Here is a 15,715-nt window from a genome sequence, read left to right on the forward strand (position 1 = left end):
CTTCCTGGGGATTGGGAACACCCAGTGTCACGATGGTGAGCATATTATACAGACCTGTAATGGGAATCACATTAGTATTCTGATTGAACTGTGTGTTGCAATTGCTATGTTTTGGTAAGTGTAACTTAACATTTGTATTTTTTCATCTGTGTATTTTGCATTAGCTTGCTATATCAGAAATCTCATTAATCTGGGCTTGGCTAGGATAGAGTGAATTTTCTTCATAGCAGCTCATATGATGCTGGTTTAGATTTTTGACAAAAACAATGTTGATAATATAGTGATGCCCAAACTTTTGCTGAAGTGTTTGCACAGCGTCAAAGCCTTTTCTGTTCCTTGCCCTGCTCCCCCAGTGAATAGACTTAGGGGGTGCATAATAGATTGGGAGGGGCCACAACCGGGCAGAAGACCCAAACTAATCAAAGAAATATTGCATACCACGTAACATTATGCTCAGCAATAAAAGGAATAAAAGGGAGTTTTAGGAGGGCTAGCTATCTTTCACTCGGGAACTGGCTGGGCATCAGCCCATCCATGGGAGGTGGCGAGTGATTGCCTTCGCATACTCATTTTGCTTTGTTTTCTTCTTTCTTCTTCCACCTCCACGACCCACCCCCCCATCCTGACCCTCAACTTTTATTGCTTCTATTCTGTCTTTCCTCTTCCCCTGTCCCACTGGGGGTTGGGAAAAAGTGAGCAAGTGGCTGTGTGATGCCCAAATGCCCACCAGAACAGTACAGAGATCAATCCCAGACTACTCCCCATTGTGCTGCACAATGTTTGGGCAGAAATCTCAACGCTCCTCCACAGGCTGTCCAGTACTACGCCTTTCAGCGTATGGTACGGAAAGCACATAAGCTGCACACTCTGACTGCCACAGGGAGCTGTAGGGTTCTGTGAAACCAAATTCCAACAAGAACCGCTGACCTCAAGACTGGAGGGTTAGAAACAATCCATACCTTTGTCTTTACTTCCAGTTCCTGCTGGCAACTGCTGTTGGCTCTGACCAGGTCTGACCACATTGCTATTGGAACCTGCATGAGAAGTCTGAATGAATAGCGGTGCCAGGCCAGAAGCTCAGCTAGCTGGCAACATCTTAATTTATGTGTTGATGATTATGTCCCTCACACATATAATTTTCCACTGGCGCTCTGCTGCCGATACAACAGATCAGCAACAACAGTTACAAATCCCAGCTAGTCACCATTATCAGCAGCCACTCAATAGCGATTTTGCATGCAGTAATACAGCTCTCCCTCGCACACAACTTGGCCATGACTTACTCCATTCCTGAAAGCAGATCAACAGCAGAAGGGAAAAGAGACATACTTGTTGTAAGAGGGGAAATAGGAAAGCTGATTCCACATGGAAACAGTTGGAACTCATCTAGATATTTACCTTCTAAAGGTGGCACATGCAGTGTGGAGTCCACTGTTTGTGAAGGTATCTTCAGTTCTTTACTCCTTGCAACTGCTGGTTTTTTCAGTAAGTTATCTCTTGGTTTGTGGTTGTGTGCTGAAAGCACAGAAAGGACAATGGGGTTTAGCTGCGAGGTAAGGAAAGAACAGCTTCTATCTCTATCAAATCTAGAATCCTATCAAAACCCAGTGTTTCTTACCACTTCTCCCCTTCTTCAGTTCCTCGTTGAATTCCACATGCTTGTGATCACATATAGTCTGGATGTTTGAAGCTATGTCTGCATCAATGCCTCCAGTTTTCAACACTCTCAATGCATCGGTATCTAAGAGGTTATGGGACCTCTTGCATAACAAAAATCTACATTCCCCTTGGAGAAAGTGTCGACAAATATGAAGCTTGTTGCAGTAGTTTTGCTGGTTGCAGACACCACCCTTTCTGTTGTAAAACTGGCAGACCTAGAAGTGGGGAAGATCGATAGAATATGAAATAGAAGAGCACATTAGAATCAGTAACTTCTGTTCTATAGGCATGCAGCTTTAACATCAGAAAAACTATGACTAAAAGCCATTCGTTCATTGTGACTTCTTCAATCTGGACAGGTTTCTTGCACAGAAGAGCAGGCATTTTCAGCTGCCTCATGCATTTTCAGTTTTCAGGTTGTGCAGAGGTCTTTTTCCAAGAAAAAGACAATCCAACAAGCATTCATTTTTGGAACTCCTCAGCAAGACAGCTGCACGACAACTGACTGTTTTACAGTTATTTTATTAAAAAATCCCAAAACAAAAGTGAAACAAAACCATAACAGAGAACAAAGAACAAGTGTCTCCATAAAAGCATGTATACTGTGTCAAATGAGATATTTCACGGAACTGAAACTGCATTTGCACTTCCTATTTATAAAGCTTATTTTGCATTGAAGACTTGGATGTCTAAAAAATGAAAAGAAGAATGCTTCGAGATTAGAGTGCATATGGAAAAAGAAATGCATTCTTAATTCCTCCGCTCACCAAAAAAAAGAGATATGCAGTGAACTGGATGCAGGGAACAAATCACACACCAAACTTTCATACTACCCACCAAGCACCACAGCAACACTTCTGCCCCCACAGCACAGAAGAGCAGCCTGTACCAAGCAAGCTGCTTGGAGGAGGACCTACAGCTCTCTGGCAGACAGCCCCAACATCACACCAGAACTGTCACAGATCCCCTTCCAATCCCTTTTCCGAGCAAAAGCGACAGTTTTTATTCCGTGTTGCAACTGAATATATATTTATATATCAACTAGGGAATTAAAGATTTCTGAGATAACAGTGTTTAAAAGACTGAAAAATCAGGCCAGTTTCAACTGCAAGACAACTCTACTGGATTCATACCCATTAATGATACCCATTGCCAAAGGCAAGTTCCTCATTGCTACTGGTCAGTATCATGTACAGAATGAGGTGGGAGCATACAAAGCCACAGAACTGATGTAATTTCAGCAAGCCCTGATGGCTACTATCCTTGATGATTTTTAGCCTCTGAGGGAAGCAGAAACCAAAGGGAAGTTGTCTTCTTTCTTCCCCATCTTCCTCTGTCATTGTGAACGCTTTATGCCCCAAAGAATGCTCTCATTTGCTTTTGACATCTTATTTTGAGGATCTGGACTTGTCCTGGTTTTATTTGTTCTACTGGATTATTCTGCTTCCATCACATACCCTTTCTGACTGCTCTGCATTAGTTTTAGTAAAACCTAGCTGATTTTGCTTCCACATGTTTTTCTGCGCCCTGTTGGTGCAACTGTATCACAACTTCCCATTTACTCCTCTGCAATTATGGCTATTATTTATCTATTTAAGCTTAGCTGCATCACAAAATGCTATCAGTGATGGTACAATCTGTTACGTGCCCATGCAAAGTGCTGGCAGCAGCAATGGCCTCTGTGAGAAGCAGCCAGAGGCTGCCCCGTGCCGGACAGGGCCAGCTCCAACAGACCCACGGCAGGACACAGCCGAGCTCATCAGCCAAGCTGGTGGCACCTCTGGGAAAACGTATTTAGGAAAGGGCAAGATGCTGCATGGTATTGAGAGAGATGGTGTGGAAAGTGTGAGAAACAGCCCTGCAGACACCCAGGTGAGAAGAAGGAAGGGGGGCTGCACATGCCAGAGCAGATTCCCCTGCAGGGCCACCTACAGCCAGCTGCCCAGAACCATATACGGATGGCTTTTGAATATCTCCAAGTGAGGAGACTCCACAACCTCTCCGGGCAACCTGTGCCACTGCTCAGTCACCCACACAGAAAAAAGCATTTCCTTATGTTCAGAGGGAATCTCCTGTGTTTCAGTTTGTGCTCATCACCTCTAGTCCTGGCCAGCACTGAAGAGAGCCTGACTCTATCCTCTTTACACCCTCCCCTTCAGGTGTTTGCAAACGTTGATGAGATTCCCCTGAGCCTTCTCCTGGCTGAACAGACCCATCTCTCTCAGCCTTTTCTCATGTGAAATACGTTCCGGTCCCTTCAATATCTTAGCGGCGCTTCACTGAATTCTTTCCAGTAGCTCCATCATGCTCTTGTACTGGCAAAATGAATTCTACAAAATGAATTTTGGACCCATTTTCAGCTAATGTAGTGGGCTGCTGTGGAAGACATTGTAACAAGGAGACAGCAAATCTAGGCAGTTTACCTGTAGGCCTTGGCTGCTGAGGCCCATACATTATCATTAGTGACAGCCACAGAATGACTGCACATACCATGCCATTAGCATGGACTGCCTTTAACAATACCATAATACTCTTTAATGGTAACTCTACTCTTTAACTGTTAACTGTACATACTCTTTGTAAGAGCTTGATCCTATAGAAATACAGAAAAGCACAGTGCTCTCAGTAAACTTCAATATACCATCAGAATATTTAGTTTTACACAGATAGAAGACAGATAGCTTGGGGTTTTTGGTTCAGGTTTGTTTGGGGTTTTTTTCCAACAGAATACTATCAAAATGTGAAGAACAACAAGGGTGCTGAACCTCACCATGGATGGGAATTATGCACAGCAAGCTATGGTCCTACCAGAGAGGTCTCACTGATACTGTGTTGTCAGAAGTTCCCACATAACATTTCTTCATTATAACCTTTAGTAGCAACAAGCTATCATCTCGAGCATCACATGCCTTTGTTGTGGTTTAACCTCAGCTGGTGACTAAGTACCTCACAGCTCACTCCCCACCCCCTCCACAGTGGAATGGGAAAGAGAATCAGGAAGGAATTTAAACCTTGAGGGCTGAGATAAAAACAACAATAATTAAAAAGAAAAAAACAACCACAACCCAGTAATAATAACAATTATAAGGAAAAAGAAGGAGAAGAATGAAATCCAAAAGGGAAAGGAGGAAAGAGAACAAGTGATACACAATTTCATTGCTCACCACCCACTGACTGATGCCCAGCCAGTCCCCAGGCAGCGATCAGCAGGCACCAGCCAACTCCCCCCAGTTTCCGTACTCAGCATGACATTCAGTGGTATGGAATATCCCTTTGGCTAGTCTGGGTCAGCTGTCCTGGCTGTGTCCCCTCCCAGTTTCTTGTGCCTCTCCAGCCCTCTCACTGGCAGGGCCTGAGGAACTGAGAAGTCTTTGAGGTGGTATAAAAATTACCTAGCAACAACTAAAAACATCTGGTATCAACATTATTCTCACACCAGATCCAGAACACATGCAGCACTGCACCAACTACTAGGAAAAAGATTAACTCTACCCCAGCTGAAACCAGGACACTTTTATTAGTGAGACCCAACCTGCCAATGCAAAGAAATTATTCACCTACTCCATAATTTTGGGTCACTCATCTTTCTCTCCTTCATTTTCTGAACTTTGTCCGAGGAGAATGTGGAAAGGCTTATCACCTACAGAGCACTCTAAGATCTATGTATCAAGAACATATGCAAGTGCTAGGTGCCCTGTTTTGGGCTGGGAAAGAGTTGATTTTGCTCCTAGTAGCTGGTGCAGTGCCGTGCTATGTTTTGGATTTAGTACGAGAATAATGTTGATAACACACTGATATGACAGTTGTTGCTAAGTAATACTTTGACTAAGTCCAGGACTTTTCAGTTTCCTGTGCACAAGAAGCTGGGAGGGAGCAGAGCCAGGACAGCTGACCCAAGTATATAATACATGCTGAGTATACAAACTGGGGAGAGTTGACCAGGGCCTGCTGATGGCTGCGAAGGTGAAGGGAGAAGGTGAAGGAAAGTGTAAAACCTCTTGATTTTGGGGTGCTGTTGTGTTTTTTTTACCTTCCACCCCTGACCCCAGGACACAGAAGACCAAAGTTTCCTCTTGCTCGAGAGCTTTGTACGTGTCATTTGTCAGCACACACACAGCCAGTCAGCTTTTCTGAGTCAGAAACAGCCAAGTCTGCTTTCACACCCCTCTTCCCAGCTCTCAGGTTTATGAATGGCCTGCATCCATCACCATTTTCTGTTGTTTCTGCTATTTTACTCCATAATAGCAGTTAAGGTGCTCAATTAGAGGTAATTAATGATGCCTGCCAGTGGTGAGGGCTGAACAGATCTATAGATAAGAGCTTAAGAATAATAACAATCAATGACAGTTGCTACTGTCTGCTCATTACTGAAAGCAATTAAACAAGAAAAACTTAAGTTTTAGATGCAGCTGAGTTGGAAAAAGATATTAATCCTCCTTGCTTATCACCACCATACTCCTTGAATATGCCAGCAAAACATATTTTACGACACTAACAACAACAACAACGAAAAGATCTATTTTGTCAAAGCCCAGCACTGTCACAGCAGGGAACAAGAAAACAATAGAACTGTTATGCCAGCAGCTCTGTGGAGATTATAACCTCCAAAAGGCAAGAGTAATGGGCATTACTCTGGTAATTTCTTAACCAGGAACAGCTGTAACCATAACAGGATATTCTTGGCTTTGAAACAATCATACCTTGAAGATAGTATTGCCCTGATACACACATGCAGAACCAGAATGGATTGTTCAGCCAAGTTTAACAAAATCAATGACTTGCACATGAACCGGACAAAGGTTGCTTCACAGAAAATTAGTGCACAAAAACGCAGTGCGCTCTGGGAGGGGCAAGTCTTACACAAAACTGACTGCAGGCATTGGTCATTTTCTCTGATTTTTCTCATCCCCTATATCCTCAGGCACAAAAATGTGCAGGCCTGCGTAGGCTGGAAAAGGAAAACGGCCCTTGCTTCCTAGTCTCCATCATCTCTTGGAGAAGAGCCAACAAACTGTTTTTTGGTCAGGCCTTTCATCCTATAAGCACGTATAATTATTGTGATCTTTCACCTCCATCTAGCTTACCTCACTGTCTGTAAGTCTCCGGTGAAGTTGCTGACTTTTTTTGTTTGCTTGTTTTGAGCAACTTTATGGCTATCTTGTTGGGCTAAGAGGAGTGGCACGTAGAACAGGCTGCAGCCTTGCTGTCCACTTCCTGCTGTCAGGCGGCAGGTCTTCTGCTGACAAGTCATAGATGACACAGTCTTATCCAGGTGCAAGCCTTCTGGTATTTACGTAAGCAACACACTCCTCAGCATTTAACAGTTTTGTTGATGTTATTTCTTTTTGGGTTTAAGTACATGGTGCCTTCATAACCCTGGCTCTAAACTGTTTATTTTGGTGCTTTCACACACAGCCTTTCCCATTCATCCTAATCTTGATAGTACCGTCACACATCTTAACAGCTTGAAATAGAGATCGAAACTCCACATTCTCTCTTGCGCTCTCCCATTCCTAATTAAGAAAAATTTCTCTTAAGAAATCAGTACAACTCACATCAGGGAGGAGGAAAGGATCATTTTGGAGGAGGAGGACTCGCAGCTCATTCTCCTCAAGGCCAGATAACTCATGGGTCTTTAGAACTTTTCTGTTCTCAGCACTGATGATGTCGTGCGAGTACTTACAAGACCTGCAAGAAAACACACAGAAATATCAATGTTTACTTCTTCAGTCAAGTTGATTTAAAGAAGAACCTCAAATAATGTGCAACTTGGGAAAAGACATGGAAAGAAAGGTACTTTAGCAAAAGTCTCTGTGAATATTTAGGTCTCTGTAACTAGCTAGAGAATGGACCAAACAGCACAACAACTCTGTGAAATAGAGTTGCGTTATTATCCCCATTTTGAACACTGGTGTGGCCAGACCACTTTCAAGAAAGCTAGGACCCCAGGTTTGAAGCCAAGTCTGTCTACCCCACACTTTCTTCTCCAGTAAGAGGCAAGTCAAGTCACACAACGTGAACAGCTGGAAGGAAATTTTAGAGGAAGACATCAACAATGGTAAAAGTTGCAACACCCTTGATTTTGTGAACACAAAAGGTTGTTGTCCCAGGGATTGCATGTAAAGAAAGATGCAAGAATCTGAGAGCAACAAAGAGATAACAAAGCTGAACACAACATGATTTGTTATCTTTGCTGGCTGAAGAGTTAAAAAAAAAAATGCAAAGAACCAAAAACCAAACCACACCACCACCACCAAGAAAGTTCATTAACTTCTGAGTTTTGGATAAAGAAGCAATTCAACAGCAATAAAGAAGATACTGGTGCCACTTACTAACCCAGGAGAAATGTCTGAAGTGAGTATGAATTAGAGAGAGACATTGCCATTTTTTTTGCATCTATTTGAAATGATACTGCAACTCAGTAAGAGAGGAAACATAGTCAACCTGTGCATTAATTCAATGCAGCAAAATACAGCTTCCTTACATCTTGCTCTTCAGGAGCCTGATTTGATACAGCCTTAAGACCAGACATACTCAACCAATAGAAGTACCTGTTACTTATACTCAAGTCTCTGTTCTCTTTATCCTTTTAGCCTCTAGTTAACTCCTGAAACTCTCTGCATGAAAGCTTCTTTACCTCATGCCATGTCTGATCCAATCCTTCTGCACAGACCCTTGCATAGACGTTTCACCCCTGACCCCCACTACTTGTTGGGCTCATTGCTTTGTAAGCAAATAAACAAGAATGTGAAGTCTGAAGGACAGAAGCGTGCTATCAGTGGTCCTGAGAAACTATCTACTAAGCATATTAGATTCTGTAGGCACTCAAATAACAGCTACAAAGGTAGGTGAGCTACAGAGTATTTGAGGTGGGAGCCGTCACCAGTGCTCTTCCACAGCTAACTTCAGATTCCAACAGTCCCATGATGTCTACATCACTTGAGTACGGATTTCTAAGTCAAAGGTTGAAACAGTCCACAAATACAATGATAACCTATCACCTGAGTTTAATAACATTTAGGAAAAAAAGCTGTGAAGAGTTACTTGCCAGATAAGTTAAAAACAGGTTTAACTGGACTAAAATCCTGATTCCACTAATTTGCACTAACATTTTTCTTTCCAGAGATTCTGAAACAAAAAGGATGCAAGATCTGGAAGCAAGGCTAGATTTTACTTCAGCAGTTAAAAAATATTCTGTCTTGATCTACATGGCCCACCTAGCAGTACTTCTGCCCGCTCATTTTAATCAACCTCCCTCCCACGAAAGGCATACTCTTTGCTTGATTAATTATGAACACATACTGAGGTGATTTTAAATACTTAGTGCTGTTGAGAGGGCAGAATGGTTTATCACCATGGGAATCACCTCACCAGACGTTTTAGTTCACACAGCATCATCCAGCCCAAGCGCCTACAGATGCCCGAAGGCATTTCCGACAGGGAATCGCACGGATGCTGATCATACCGTGAGTGAAGCATGAAACAGTAGAGAATCACAGCATCCTGATGCCAGCACCATTCTGAGCCAGGCAGGGCCCTTCCCTTCCATGCTCTCCAGCACCCCTGCGCACAGCAAGCTGTTTTGCTGGAGCAGCAGAGGCAGCCTCTGGTCAGGTGTCCGCATATTGATGGACACTGCAACAGCGCATGGCCGGGGGCTTCCATCACAAGTTCCTTTACCAGCGCTCAGGGTTGCCACGGATTGTCACTGAAAACCTGCTGAGTTTCGCTTCTGCGTGTGTTTTTTGTTTCCTTTCTCGTTCACTTTTTTCAAGGAGGTGGCTCCTCTGGCCCACCTGTGCCCGGCGAGGCGCTCCCCCCAGGGACGGCGCCGCAAGCAGCCCAGCAACTGACAGCGCACGCAGCGCTCGCAAAGCTTAGATTAAAAGCAGACGGCGGGCCAGCGCTTTGCTTTTTTCCGACTAGAGCCATATTTGTGAAATACTTCACCCAGAAGCCAGGGGGCTGAGGGACGGGCGTGGCTGCCCAGCGGCGTTAACAAACAAAACAACCAACACTGACAAAGAAAACCCGGCTTTAGCGAACGGCAACCCGCCGCGGCCGCTCCGGGTTTTTACCGAAGCGGGGCGAGCGGCAAGGAGCCCCTGGCCAGCAAGAACCGCCCGGTGCGAGACCGCATGGAGGGCGGGCGCGGTCTCCCCCCCGCGGGGCCGGGCCCGTAGGCACCCCCGGCAGGGCGAGCCGGCCACCGCGGCCCCGGGACGGGGGCGGCTGCCCCCCAGCCCCAACGGCGGCCGGTTCTGAGAAGCCCGCGGGGGTCGTGTCCGGGCGGGCGGCCCCCTCCCCTCCGCTGCCCGCCGCCCCGCCACCGCTCACCTGGGCCCCAGGTTGCACCTGCCCATGAGGTGCAGCTTGCAGAGGTGCAGCCGGTCGCAGCCCGTGCACTCCTTGCGGACGCAGAGGCGCACGGCCGACACGGCCAGGACGCCTCCGCCGCCGTCCTGCGGCATCAGGAACCGGTGGGGGCCCGCCGCCGACAGCGTCCGCTCCAGCTCCTGCGCCGAAAGGTCGATGTGCTGCCGGAGCTGCGGCAGCGTCAGCCGTCCGCCGTGGGCGCACAGCACCTTGGTGAGGAAGCAGCACACCGCCGGGTCGGACATGGCTCCCGCTTGGGCTCAGCCGGGCGGGACGGGGCGGGACCTCACAACCGCCGCGCGGCCAGGCTCCAGCGGAATCGAAACCGAAGGCGCGGGGCGGGCCGGGCCGGGCGGCGGGCGGGGCCGGCGGGGCAGCGCGGGCGGGCGAGGCGGGAAACGGCGCGCGGCGCCCCGCAGGTTCCCCGGCCGGAGCCGCTGAGGGAACGCGCGGTGCGAGCAGCGACGCGGAGGGCCGCGGGGCGGTCTGCTTTGCTTTGGGCCGCGGTTAGTGTGGGGGTTTTTTTCTTAATGCCAGATTCTTTTGGTGTTTCTGATGTTTGGATGTGGCGATGAGCTGCCGCCTGGGTGAAATTCCATATATATAATCGTCACTGGTCCCTATATATCAAGTATGGATCCAGCTAGTCCCTCCCGGAGCGTGCAGGTAGAGCAGAGCACCGGCATCCACCGAAGGATTTCCTCACCTCCCCACTCACTCCTGCTCTCTGCCTGTACCTGGCACTAACACAAATGTAGCACAGAGCGTTAAGCCTATAATGTAGTAGAAAAACTTGGCGTACCCAAAAAATTCTAGACTTTCTGTAGTGATGCCGTTACTCTTCTGCCTTCCAGAGTGGCCGTCAGCGTGGATCAGCGTCGGCTGCCACAGCGGGTGCCCTGGCAGGGGGTGTGGAGCAGGGCAGTGAGCAGGTCCTGTCAGCACTGCAGCAGGGCCGGAGGGTCTGTGGGCGGCAGGCAAGGATGGCAAATACTGCATCGAACAGGTGGGGACAGGGCTGGGCGCTAAATCCATTTGTGAGGAGCTGTCCCGCTCCAAACTCGGTGGCAATGAGGACTTAAGGAAACGTGAGTGTCCACTGCTCCCTGTGGATTAGGAAGTTACAAAGCCAACGCCGAGCCAGCCTGTGTTGCCTGGTGCTGATGCCTGATTTGAGAAGCATGCAAAACTACATGGTCACAGTCACCATCACTCTTCAGGTCATCGAAAGAGAACCACCTTAAGTAAGGGAACCAAGGTGGTACAGTCTTTGGTTTTGTTCCTGCTTTGTTGAAGGAAAAGTAGTGGAAGGATCTTTTAATTGGGCATATTTCCCCGTATTTGCCTTCTTGCTCTCATACGTGAACAAATGAAATAATTTTTAAATAGCAATAGAAAAGGAGAGGTATAAGGAAGAGTTTGCCCCATCAGTTCTAGCTGTAGAAAAGCAAATGGATAGTTCTGGGCTGGTTTATGTTCTAGGCTTGCACACATGTATTTTCAACTTATCAAGGGTGATAAAACTCAGGTCCTTACTCGATGTAGTTTCAGGACTGACTGATAAGGTAGCAAATGATACAGTGAGTCAGCAGTGTATTGCCAACTCCAAAAAGCATATAATAATCATGAATCAGGGAAACCTTTCAGTCATTTGCTTGTACTTACTTATCTTCTGTTTTTCATCCACCTTCAATGAAGACATGGATTTGTGCATTAATCCACACAGAAATCTGAACTGTGCAGTTGGAGGAGCTTTACTCTGGATACTTTGTCGGAACAGTATTAACAGCATGGAGCAAGCAAGTCAAGTGAAACACTGCAAGCAGAAAGAAGCTGCAAATAGAATCTTGGCAAGCATGTTCTGTTCTACACTTCAATACACTTCAGGGTTTTGGATCAGCCTTGAGTGAAAACAAACAAAGAACTATTACTGGATTTATTCTGTTTGTTGGTATAACATTTTACAAAGCCAAATGCTCCAAAGACTTGACTTCCGTACCAAGTTCAAACAGAAACGGTTTATGTGAAACAACACAATCGGGTGAGGCAGAAGGGATCACTGTATCGAGGAGTCCCAAACTGGTATTCTTTTCACAGGGCAGTGAGTGATTCCAGCTTTAAATATCAAGCCATTTGCTTAAAATTAGAAACCACTGAAAAACTGGCTGGGTTGATGTAACCTCTTGCTGCTGCTAAAAATGTAATCCCTGTACATCTTTTGCTCTGGTATCCTCTACTTCCAGCTGAAATGGCTCCTTGTTTGCCCCTGTTCTGGTGTTCACCTGGCTCCTTTCAGAGAACTGAAACTGAAATATCTATTGGTATGAGCAAAGTATGAACGGAAATGGGTGTGTGTAAGCACCAGAAGAAACAGCAGAACAAAGGTTAAAAGAATGGTCTGTGTTGATAACAAAGACACAGTTTAAGGCAGTAATAATGAGAAATAAATTGTTTCTTTCAAATCAGGAAGACTCACACTCTATAGCATAGACAACTTGTCTGCAGAAGACCCTACCGTCCAACAGATGGACATGGCAGAAAGATACAGCACATCACAAATGCCATTTATTTTTCTGTTGGTCCAACGGGAAGCAGACCATAGCCTCAGAAACTCAAAATGAAGAAACACAGAAAATGGGCAAATGAGTTGCCAAAAGTGTGTGTAGGCTGAAGTAGCCATACTGTGAAGCATAAGGATGCCACCATAGTAGCTGCTGGGTCCCACCAGCTTTCACACCTATTACTGGGCATAAAAGACCCATCCAAGGCAATTTGCCACTGGCAGTGAAGAATAACACAAGAGATGCCATAAGGGTGTGATAGCTGGTGCCCATCTTCCCTTACATTGCATGCAACACAGATCCTGGCCAGAGCCATTGGGCACACATGGCTAGGTGCTTGCAAGTATAGTGTTTGACAGTGTGAATAAATTGCATGAAAATGGGGGATCTGAGTGAAATGAATGCATACCTAAATGAGGCTTCTGCAGCTTAACTGGATGCAGCTGGATTTTGAAAAAAAAATTTGCCTTGCCTGATGATACACCTGCAGCCCAAACATGCAGTATGTTGTTATGCTCAGTCCTGTGGAACTGCTCTGCTGTATGTGAAGAAGAGGCTATTCCTCCTCTAAATAGCCTGTGCAGCTTGGCTTGTCTGGCAGCCCTGACCACATCAGCAGTTCTGTCTCTCTGGGGATAGCTAAAGTATGCGGAAACAGCCTGTGGAATGATGCTGCTAAACTGACTTCCCCTCTCATCTGCCATGTGGCTAGTTCAGTCTCTCCCATCGTCGGCCCCATTCTGCTGCTTGGGACCCCTCCTTCAGGTCTCATCTTTGGCTCACCTTCTAGTTATTCTCTCCCGCACAATCAAGTACTATTCTTGCTCTGGTTTCCCCAGACTGTTTCAAGTAGCATTTTGCAGAACAGGCCGGGACCTTTGCTTTCTTGTCCCTCCCCCGTTTCTTACACAACCTTCCGCTAGTTCTGTACTGTCTGCTAAATTAGCTAATGGCTGGGTATATATTTGCCTGAGGATTTCAAATTAATTTTGCGGTCTTTGTTCTGTGAAAACTGTTATGTGAAAAAAGCTTCTCTAGTGGGAGGTGGGAGCTCTCTTCTCACCTGACCTGTCTGCCCCACACACACCCAAGAACTGCAATCGGTTCAGAATGGTCTTATCCCCAGCAGAGGGACTGGGCTGGGGCTGTCACTGCTTTCACTGTAAGCCATAACCGTGACTGCACAGGTCCCTTGGCTGGCATGGGTTAGGGGAGTGGACTGGCTGGGCAGGGACATGCCTTCCAGGCACCTGTCCACAGTGGAGGAAAAGGGGCAAGATGGGAAAGGGGTAGGATGCTGGGGAAAAGCTATTTGGGATCACACAAGAGATTGTGAAATTACTATGAGAAATTTAGCTGAGGAACAAGTGTGGGAAAATAAAGGGGTAACCCACAATTGGAGTGAGGGCAGATGTGCCAGTGAGTGCGTGATGGGCCAGCCAGTGCACAGGTGAAGGGGCCTGGGAGCTGGGGGTGAGCCTATCTCTAGGGACCTGCTCTGGATGTGAGGGAACCTCTTTGTCTCTAGGGTAGAAAGCACAGGGGGGTCAGCTATGGGACCTGGAAAGCCCTGGCCAGCTCTGTGTGCACATCTGCATGTGTGTGTGTTTGGTGGTCTATACCGGCAATTGGAGTAGACCTGCACCCTAGGGGCTTGTATGTCCAGGTGCCAGCAACTGGGGAGACTGGGATCCAGTAGCAGCTACTGGACAGATGGAATGTCTGAGCCCACTTGCTGGAGTGATCCACTTTGCACACATGTAATATGTGTACATACATATATATACAATAAAATATTGTCCTGGTTTCAGCTGGGATGGTAGCTGGTGCAGTGCTGTGTTTTGGATTTGGTGTGAGAACAAGGCTGGATGGGTTTGGTTGTTGCTAGGGAATGTTTATACTAAGTCAAGGACCTTTCAGTTTCTCAGGCCCTAGCAGCGAGAGGGCTGGAGGGCTGTGGGAAATTGGGAGGGGACACAGCCAGGACAGGTGACCCAAACTAGCCAAAGGGATATTCCACACCATATGACATCATGCTGAATGTATATAAAGCTGGGGGAAGAAGAAGGAAGCGGGGGGACATTCAGCATGATGGTGTTTGTCTTCCCAAGTCACTGTTATGCATGATGGAGTCTAGCTTTCCTGGAGATGGCCAAATGTTGCCACTCATAACACTCATCCTCTCTCTCCACTGACTCCTCCTCTTCCATACCCCTTAGTGCTATTTAACTACTTAGCAAGAACCAGCCACAGCTGCACCTTATCCACATCAACCAACCCACCGCCCCTGAAGCCAGCCCACAGCTGTATGTTATCAATGTTAATTAACCTGCCCTCATTCCTCTACAGCTGAACACCTGCCTGCCCATGGGAAATAGTGAATGAATTCCTTGTTTTGCTTTGCTTGCATGTGGGGCTTTTGCTTTACCTATTAAACTCTCTATTTCAATCCACAAGTTTTCTCACTTTTACTCTTCTAGTTTTCTCTCCCATCCCACTGCAGGGGGAGTGAGCCAGCAGCCGCGTGGTGCTTCATTGCCAGCCAGGGTTAAACCATGACAAATATGTGTATACATATACAAATTCCCACTAATGGACATCCACCCTCAGTCAGAGAGTGGAGCAGGATGAGGCTGTTGGTGCTGACTGTTCACGTGAGTGCTCTCAGTGTCTGATCTGTGTGGCCAGACATGAGTATGTGTATGTGTGTTGTATATGTGCGTCCCCTGTACTTGTGTGCCTGCTGGGAAGACACTTTCAGCCTTGCTACTTGTTGGACCTGGGGAGAGAGAGCTGCAGCAGCCTCACCTCTCTCAGGCTGTTGCCTCTGGCATGAGATGTACTCCTATACCAGAAAAAAATTCCACTGGTTACTTCAGAGGCTTTTGTTTCTGTGGGGTTTAAATCTGTGCTGGGGAAATGACTTTCCTTAAAACTAGAATGGCACTCTGACATTTTACCTCATAACATGAAAGTATTCCTAGATTTTTTTTCCCCTGAGAAGTAACTTTTCTACAGAGGGAAAATAAGCTCTTTGTATAAGGCTGGCTGTAGCTCTGTGTTAAAACTGTACCAGCGTAGCAATTTTAAACAGAAATACACAGAATGAATGGAAATAT

At 46.5% G+C, this 15,715-nt stretch overlaps 1 protein-coding gene across 1 annotated transcript in view; it reads right to left on the reverse strand.

The window, feature by feature from the left end:
* Positions 1–10,335, reverse strand: part of LOC119148540 (zinc finger CCCH-type antiviral protein 1-like) — a 28,996-nt gene extending 18,661 nt beyond the window's left edge. Inside the window, exons 1-5 of the mRNA XM_037388843.1 lie at positions 9,997–10,335; positions 7,215–7,347; positions 1,619–1,874; positions 1,399–1,515; positions 960–1,034 (exon numbers count right to left, since the gene is read on the reverse strand). Of these exons, the coding sequence (XP_037244740.1) occupies positions 960–1,034; positions 1,399–1,515; positions 1,619–1,874; positions 7,215–7,347; positions 9,997–10,280 (865 nt within the window). The 5' untranslated portion in view covers positions 10,281–10,335. The remainder of the gene's footprint in view (positions 1–959; positions 1,035–1,398; positions 1,516–1,618; positions 1,875–7,214; positions 7,348–9,996) is intronic.
* Positions 10,336–15,715: the final 5,380 nt, after the last annotated feature.

This window comes from Falco rusticolus, chromosome 5, assembly GCF_015220075.1.
Source record: "Falco rusticolus isolate bFalRus1 chromosome 5, bFalRus1.pri, whole genome shotgun sequence".
In the NCBI taxonomy this organism is placed as follows: domain Eukaryota; kingdom Metazoa; phylum Chordata; class Aves; order Falconiformes; family Falconidae; genus Falco; species Falco rusticolus.